At 26.6% G+C, this 8,688-nt stretch overlaps 1 protein-coding gene across 4 annotated transcripts; it reads left to right on the top strand.

Moving 5' to 3' along the window:
* The first annotated feature begins 2,116 nt into the window (after positions 1-2,116).
* LOC102676069 (nucleobindin-2) lies at positions 2,117-6,699 on the top strand. 4 transcript variants are annotated; one of them, XM_006622447.2, is made up of 11 exons: positions 2,117-2,243; positions 3,359-3,488; positions 3,561-3,665; positions 3,757-3,978; positions 4,067-4,163; positions 4,237-4,313; positions 4,395-4,497; positions 4,577-4,757; positions 4,819-4,975; positions 5,690-5,731; positions 5,926-6,699. In XM_006622447.2, the coding sequence occupies exons 2-11, from the start codon at positions 3,363-3,365 to the stop codon at positions 6,427-6,429; spliced, it is 1,614 nt and encodes a 537-aa protein (XP_006622510.1). In that variant the 5' UTR covers positions 2,117-2,243; positions 3,359-3,362; the 3' UTR covers positions 6,430-6,699. The 4 variants fall into 4 exon arrangements, with proteins under 4 accessions (XP_006622510.1, XP_006622509.1, XP_006622508.1 ...); XM_006622446.1 differs by lacking the exon at positions 2,117-2,243 and adding an exon at positions 2,255-2,364; XM_006622445.2 differs by lacking the exon at positions 2,117-2,243 and adding an exon at positions 3,105-3,157.
* The last annotated feature ends 1,989 nt before the right edge of the window (positions 6,700-8,688 follow it).

Raw genomic sequence — 8,688 nt, 5'->3', positions numbered from 1 at the left:
AATTTATTAGAGTTTCGTATATGTTTTCGCGAATCTTTTATCTTTTTTTTTATTTTTTTTTTTCTTTTTTGTTGATGAAGATACATTGAAACTATAATGAAGCACTCTTCGCGTTTTCTTTTGAGATTTTTAGCATATTAGTGTTGCGAAATAAAAAAAAATTCCACTCACGGTTTGTTCGGATTTACATTGAGTGGATAATTATTTTGGTAACCCTTCTGGTTACCCTTTCGTAGTTTTTCTCTTTTCAGCATCCCCCTTGTTAAGAGCATTTGTTTACTGTTTAAAAATGTGTTTTATTTTTTTTATCGATGAATATCTTTCATTTAAAATCATGAATTGCCTAACAACATTTTGATAATTTGATTTTTCTTAGGAATTAATGTTTTTTTTTCTTAGATATGTATTATTTTCCATCACTAATTTTTCAATCACTAATCCAGTAATTTAGTTTATTGTTACAGATATGAATTGAAAAAAATAAATAAAAGAAGAAAAGAGGTAATATAAGAGAGATATAGAAGAGATATAGGAGAAAAGAGAATTAAAATAATGCTTGATCTTCATTTATTAAAAATTAATTATCTAATATTTTACTAATTCTGTTCTATTTATCTGTTTCAGGTATGTTTCAATGGAATGAAACAGAAGGAATAACTTATTCCAATATTTCTTTCATTATTAGATAAATCTTTCAATTTTTATTTTAAATAAAAGAAATATTTTCAGAATTTATAGGTGATGTGTTTAATATTGTGTTTTTCCTAAAAGGCAGTCTTTGCCTTTCCTACTCTGATTCCTGAAATATATTCCTATTTTTCAATGAAAAAAATCCTGAATTGCTTGCCTTCTCTAAACTCCTAAATAATTAATAGCTAGCTCATTTTCATTCTTCCTGGCCATATATGATTTGTATCATTTCATAAATTCTTAAAAATTGTTATGAATTATGAAAACAATCTTTTCATAGATTATCGAAAGGCAGGATTGTTAAATGGAATATTTAATTCTTATGTAAATAGAAATAAGAAAAGAGCTAGATAAAATAGGTAGGATGTTTAGAGAGTTTTAATAATGATTTAATTTTATTTTAAGATCTTTTACAAGAACAAAAAATTGCATTATAAAAAAAACATTGGTTAAAATAAAAATGTATTTAGAATTAAGTGCATGCATAATTAAGGATATTAATTAAAAATAAGAATATTAATTAAAAATAAGGATATTAATTAAATAAGGATATTAATTAAATAAAATAATGTATTGTAAATAAATAGTGTAGTGTTTTGTGGGAAGATTATTTTTTTTTTTTTTCTTTTTTTTTTACGCGTATATGTGTACTTTTAATTATTTTTCATTTTCATAATGATGAAAATGTAAAATATTGATGGAAAGTCTTTTAATTTTTATTTTTAAATTCAGTCTTCTGTGCTATTTTTCTGTACAATGATCAATAATTTAATTATTTTATAATTCTTCTTTTCCAGCAATAAATGGAGAATTTGTATGAAAATAAATTTTGGCGCGAAAGAGGATTGAATGAATTGCATTTCCTTCTCGTGCATTTCCTATATTTTGCTCTGTATTTTTTATATAATTTAATTTTTTGTATATAGTTAGATTATAACAAGAAATATTTTAATTTTTTTTTAAATATTTCAGAATATCATACGAAATCTCATTTATTGTATTTCTTGTCTGTATTTCTATGTTCTATGGTCGTAATAAATCGTAGAGGGCGTAAGAAACATTTTAAAAATTTTTTCTTCGAAAAGTTGGTATTTCTGAACGTGAAATACGAAATCCCATAAGATGTCGCTTTTTGTTTCGTTTTCTGTTACTGAATCGACTAACATCAGATGTCACATCTATTCTGTAATTCATCTATGGCTTAGTTCATGACATAATTATTGAAAAATACTCATATTTTTTATCCATAGAAGAAAATTTCAATTTAATAAAAATTCCATTTGTGTTTTACTTTATATATATCATTTTTGTAAATTTATATTTTTTTTATTTTTTAATTAGTTGTAATTTTATTTATATTTCTTCATTTTTCTTGTTATATCTTGTTTAATTTTTTGTCACATTATCTTTAAAAATATTACCTATTAGAGATAAAATTATTAGTTTTTAATCGGTTGGTACTTTATTTAAAGTCGGTAATGTTGAAAACATAAAATAATAAAGAAGCAAGAAGACTGGGAATTAAGAATGGGAATCAAAATATACATTAGATGGTAAGTCTATTGTATATTTTGTCTATGGTAATATTATTTATATGTATATGAATACTACATATCAGATGTCTTCAGATAGTTAAAGAAATATCGTGAAATTATCAATATTATTCACTAAACGGTATTGATTAATATATATGTATTTTTCATTCATATGCCAATTGTTTGTATTTTTAAACTTTTCATTGTGATTAATATCATTTAATTATATTACGAAAATCAGTTCATATAGCATTAAACCAAGTGAAAAATTTGTGTGTTATCTTTCCAGCATCAGTAACAATTCTGTAACTAAAATCACGTCATTATCTATTTTAGAAACAAACGTTATTACCACATGTCACTGTATTTTCCTTATTTACTAATTCATATTTATTAGATTTCTATTTTATATATCATACGTTAAATATACAATATAAAACGCGTTCTTTCTTTTATCAATTAATATTATCACATGTAAATATATTATTATAGTTATTTGTACGAGAAAATCCAAAGATTATTCATTGATTAATTTTTAAATCAGAATATTTGTGATCAGTGAAAATTTATCAGTATATTTGTACTTTTATTAAAAAAAAAAAAAGAAAGGTAAAAAGAAAAAGAAAAAATAACGGTAAATAAGAACATATTGAAAAGAATTTTTTATATATATATTTTTACATGTGATTTTATTTAATTAATTTGACTTTAAATACAAATATTAGCAACTTTATTTTTTTTTAATTATTATTATTATATTTGAGTTTTTTTTATTAAAGATTGTTTCTTTTTTTACGAAAAGTGTAAATAAAGTAAATACAGTGTATTTTTAAATAATTTTCATATTTAATTTGTCTAATCAATTGTTATAATATTTAATTCTCATTTGATAGAATGATTGCAACATGTAATCAAATTAGTACATTTTCTGGGTAAATGCTCCATTAGGTGAACTTTCTCTTTTAAGTAACAGCTGTTGTGTGTTATAGTGTTTTACATACATCAATTCGTATTTTTTATTAACGTGATTTTTTAAAACGCGATAAATCGAAAGATACAATTTATTATTAATTTAATAATTTTTTTTATTATTAATTATTTTCATATGTATAATATATAATATTTTGTTATAGAAACATGCAATATTTCTTATTATTTCTTCTAATAAGTGTGACAATCCATTGGTCAGTTGCACCACCTGTTAATCAAAAAAAAGATAAGGATCATGATAAAAATGATGAAGTTGAAGATGTGGAAGAAGTGGTATATTATTATTTGTAATAAAACAATAATATTTAATTTTATTAATAGTCATAATAAAAGTTTTTTACATAGGTAGACATGGAGTACCGTAGGTACTTAATGGAAGTTGTTCAAGCATTAGAAAGTGATCCTGAATTTCAAGCAAAATTGGAAAATGCATTGGATTCAGATATACGTGTAATTTAAAAAAAAAATGACATTACATGCAAATTATATATAAAAAATAGATTTAATGCAATATATATTTATAAATCTCCTTTTTAATTAGACAGGGAAAATAGCTGAAGAACTACAGTTTGTAAATCGTAATGTTAGAACAAGATTGGATGAAATAAAAAGAGAAGAATTAGAAAGATTAAGACATCTTGCAACCAAAGAAAATGAATTGAAGAATGGTTTAGATGTTGATCATTTAAAAATACCTGAACATTTAGATCATACTAATACACGTACATTTGAAATTCAAGATCTAAAGAAGTTAATTGCTAAGGTAATATACTGTTAGTAAATAGAATCAGGCTTGTTATTAATTATAAATTAAATATCTTGTTGTATAAATATATTGTTCTTTTATATAGACTACTAAAGATTTAGCAAAAGCTGATAGAAAGAGACGAGAGGAATTTAAACGACATGAAATGGAAAAACAATATAAAGAAAGAGAAAAATTAAAACGTAATATTACAAAATGAATTAATAATTTAGTTATGATAATATTGATTTTTCATTATATTTTATTTTATTATAGAAATGAATGATGCAGAAAAAAAAAAGTATGAAGAAGAATTGCAAACAATGAAAGAAAAGCAAAAAAAACATGAACCTGTAAGGCTTATTGTATCTGTAAATATATTTAATATTTTTTTTTATTCAATAATCTTACTTTTTCTCATTTTTATTTTATAGGTACATCATCCAGGAAGTAAACAACAATTAGAGGAAGTATGGGAAAAACAAGATCATATGGAAAATGAAGAATTTAATCCTAGAACATTTTTTTTCTTTCATGGTATCATATATTTTTATAATTATTTTTTTGTGATATTTTTTTAAGTCTTAAAATAATTTATAAATAATTAATATTCAAGATGTTGATGGTAATGGAGTATGGGATCAAGATGAAGTTAAAGCTTTATTTTTGAAAGAATTGGATAAACTTTATGCTCAAGGTGCACCACAAGATGATTTTTTAAAACGAGCCGAAGAAATGGAAAGAATGAGAGAACATGTATTCAATGAAGCTGATCTCAATAAAGATGGTCTTATTAGGTATTTTATATATTTTAATGAAATTGATTATTTTATATTCATTTTATATCATTATTTATAGTTATGAAGAATTCTTAGAACAAACAAAAAAACCAGATTTTCAACAAGATGAAGGATGGCTAGGATTAGATGAACAACAAATTTATACTCAAGAAGAATTTGAAGCTTTTGAAAGACACAAACAAGAAGAGATGCAAAAAATGATTGCTAAAGGAATGGTGAGTATATTAATATAGTAAAAATTATTGTGATTATTTGTTATCTCTTTTAAAAGTATGCATATATTGTGCATACTTTTGCATGCTTATTTTTATTAGGATTTTTTTATGCTTAAATGTACACCTTTAGTTTGTGAAATGAAAATGAATGAACTAATAAATTTAGAAAAAATTAATTGTACGTTTTATTGAAAATCTTATTGTTTTGAACCCGATGTTTTAAACGAACATTTTATTTTTATTTAAAAATAATCATTACATATTTTTATTAATTTTTTAATTTTTTTGGAAAATTTCTTTAAAATTTTGAAAATGCATAATGCTGTTTCTAAATTTTATATAATTTGTGAATGATATTTACGAAACATTTGTGTTCGTTTAAAGTGATTGATTTAAAAGCTATAACAGTTTTTAAATCCATCTAATATATAGTTTGTAAGAAAAATGATTATGCAAAAAATTAATTAACGAATTGTATCAACTGCTTTAAAGTATTAGTAGATAAATATTTATGTAATATTTTACTATTGAATAATACTAATAGTATTTTGTTTCATTATTTTAAATTTACAAATAGCAAAGGGTACAATATTGCATTGTGTTATTAGTGATTATTTTTTATCCACTTTAATCTTTTTTTTTAAAGAAGCATTGTTTATAGTGTTTTTGTAATTGATAATAATTAGCTTGTGCACTTTTTGTTGCTGTTATTAGCTACCACCACACCCAGGTAGTATACCGGCACAATCCGAGCCGGTAAGTAACCCTAGCTTTTCAAAATATTTTTATCTAAAAGCGAATGTAAAACATAATATAAAAAATTTTTTTAATAATAATATAATAAAAAGAAACAATAAAAAAATTTACATTCTATATTTAGCATATAAAAATAGTAAAAATTAAAATTAAAATGAATAGATTGTGACAATAATTCTGTTCATATTTTTCAGTTTCCATCACAATATGGACATGCACCAGTTGCACCTGGATTAGTTCCACCTCAAGTGGATTCAAATCAAAATGTTCTGCATCAGCAACAATTTCAAAATCCACAATATAAACAACAGCCACAAATTGTAAATCCTCAGCAAATTCATGATCAAATTCAACAACAACAATTTCAAAGACAAATACCAAATCAACAATATCAATATGTGCAAGTACCTCAAGAACAAAATCCTGTTCAACAGTTACACTCTGCACCTATACTAAATCAACAAAATCAAGGACAAGTTTTGGTTCAACCTTTAAGTCAATCTTTAGGTCAACAAGTACAAATTCCAGTTCAACAGAATGAACATCCAGTTTCAAATTTGCAACAACAGCAAATAAATCAAATACCACAAAATATTAACGTGCCACAGCAAAATAATCAAAATCAGCCGAATTTGCAATCTACACAGATTCCTACACAACAAGAAATTAATAAAGTACCAACTGATCAGAAAGTATAATTTTATCTCTAATAACAGGTAATATTTTTAAATCACATAATATAACAAAAATTATTGTCAAGATATGACAAGAAAGACGAAGCATTTAGAAAAAAAAAGTTCAAATTTTTTATCATTTTATAATGTTTTTCATATCTTTCTTCGTTTTCGTTTTTTCATTAATTCTAGCATCTGTACGTATACAGAACGCTAATACTACGTTTCATGAAAGATTGAATTATTAATTTTTCGCATTTATCATAAAATATAAATAAAAGTATTTCAAAGAAACGCAATCGTTGAAAAAAATATTGTTTATTTTGCTACCTTGATGATAGATCCTTGATGAAGTGATGAAGTAGTAATTCGTTTATTCTGTAGTATTAGAAGCAACTACGTTTCTATGAAGAATAATATTTAAATCATCACGTGCATCGAATGATAAAAATTTAGGAGATGGGTATGATGTGCAATTCAGTGAAAAAAAATCATATTTAATTTCTCATATTTATTATTGCATACTGTTTATGTTAGTATATTACTTAGGTATACGTGCCAAATAGCAACTTAAATATATGATTGCGTGATTCATCTGTTTGTTTCACCCGTCAAGCACGGATAGGTAGGTAGGTGGGTAGGTAGGTAGGTAGGTAATGTAACGCTTACTCTACTATATATAAGGTGTATTTATAATTATAGCATATGTTGGTAGAACGTCATCTTACATGCTAATCGGTAATAAATAAAAGAGGAATTCGTAATGGGTGACAGGTTTTGCTTGCATCCGTGACTAACGTAAACTATTTCCAAAGCCTCGTATTTGAGGTGTTCGGAAGGAAACGGAAACAAACGTCGCTTCGCGATTCGTCACGGGTACACACACGTTTCGAGCGTTTTCTTAAAGTCACGCGCGCAACTATTCGTATAGTGTGTCGGTTTAATCAATTCGACTATCTACTCAAAAGAAATACTTTGTTTTTAATGTAAATAGAAACAATAGTAACTATAAACTATCGCCATCTGCAAAGAAACTTGCGTTTATCGTCATTTTTTGGACAGCGAGCGTCTTCTATTGTAAGCTGCGACAATTTCGAATGAATCGATCGAGATTAGAAACTGAAACGAAGACAATTAGACACAATTCGCAGGTTCACGCGATCGAGGTTGAAAAGTGATAGAAACATGTATATAACAACCGCAATAACGATTCGGAGACATTCTCTAAATTTCGAGGTAAGAACTGGTCGGAAATTGCTACGATCAACTTCGATCGCGAGAGCGCATTACGTGGTCCTTTTCGATTTCGCTCCTAATTATTCGCGAGGCATTGGTCGGAGGCCATCTGCGCTCCTCAACTTTATTCGCAAGCGTCTTTAAAAATATTTATCCGTACCTTTTAGAACGCCTTTCTACCTCGTATTACATCGACCAATGCCTCGTTAGCGCACTATGGCGGCAAATTCAAATGAAACAGAGGCTCGGATCTTAAATTACATAAAATACCTTTACGACCGGACAAATAAATATATTACAGGTTACGATAATAAAGATGAACTTTGTCGTATAATAATGTTGCATCCTTCTATTTACAGTGAACGCGCGATTGTGCTTGTTTGTCGCGTAGCATATTGTGTGTTTCTTCTTTAGTGTATTTGTTCCAAGAATCATTTCTCTTTTCGTTCGCTCGTTTACATTCTTTCTATACATTTTTCACTCGGATCTCTTACCTTTTCTAGTATTTATTTTATCTCTCTTATATACTTCTTCCCTTTATCTTTTCTCTCCACTCTTTATTCGCTTTATTCGCTTTCAATTCTTTCAACTTCCTCTTGTTTCACATTTTCTTGAGCATGTGTCATGTAACGTGTATATGTATATGTATATGTATATGTATATGTGTATGTGTGTGACATCGCTCAAAATGCGTAGGTAAGTGGTCGGGTGCGCGTGTATTTGTGGACGCATACGTTGGATATTGCCCCACGACTGGGTGTATACGATTAAATAATCGGATTCTGAAAAATGTGCGGTTCTATTGTTCGACTAATAATTTCTGTAAATTAGGATGTCACCTATAGTTTAGTCTCGAATGTTTAGCCGTTACTGCAGCAGAATAACGCGTGTCGTTTCACGTTGTCCTTCGACCGCGTTCCTTCCGCTGTCGTAACGTCCCTTCGTTAAACGCAGTTACGTGTTACATCCTGTAAACTAGTCGTAAATCGCGGATACAGGGATTACTACGCTTCGTTATCGCTTTTACTCTTACGGCCTGCTTGGATT

This window comes from Apis dorsata, unplaced genomic scaffold, assembly GCF_000469605.1.
Source record: "Apis dorsata unplaced genomic scaffold, Apis dorsata 1.3 scaffold_688, whole genome shotgun sequence".
Classification (NCBI taxonomy): domain Eukaryota; kingdom Metazoa; phylum Arthropoda; class Insecta; order Hymenoptera; family Apidae; genus Apis; species Apis dorsata.
The sequence above is the reverse complement of the archived record's forward strand: the minus strand, read 5'-3'. Positions and strand labels throughout refer to the sequence as shown.

Bases quoted from the DNA above. Each gene is read 5' to 3' on its own strand.
- LOC102676069 (XM_006622445.2), top strand. From the start codon at position 3,120: ATGATTGCAACATGTAATCAAATTAGTACATTTTCTGG. The intron at 3,489-3,560 runs GTATATTATTAT...TTTTTTACATAG, and splicing joins TTGAAGATGTGGAAGAAGTG to GTAGACATGGAGTACCGTAG. The intron at 3,979-4,066 runs GTAATATACTGT...TCTTTTATATAG, and splicing joins TAAAGAAGTTAATTGCTAAG to ACTACTAAAGATTTAGCAAA.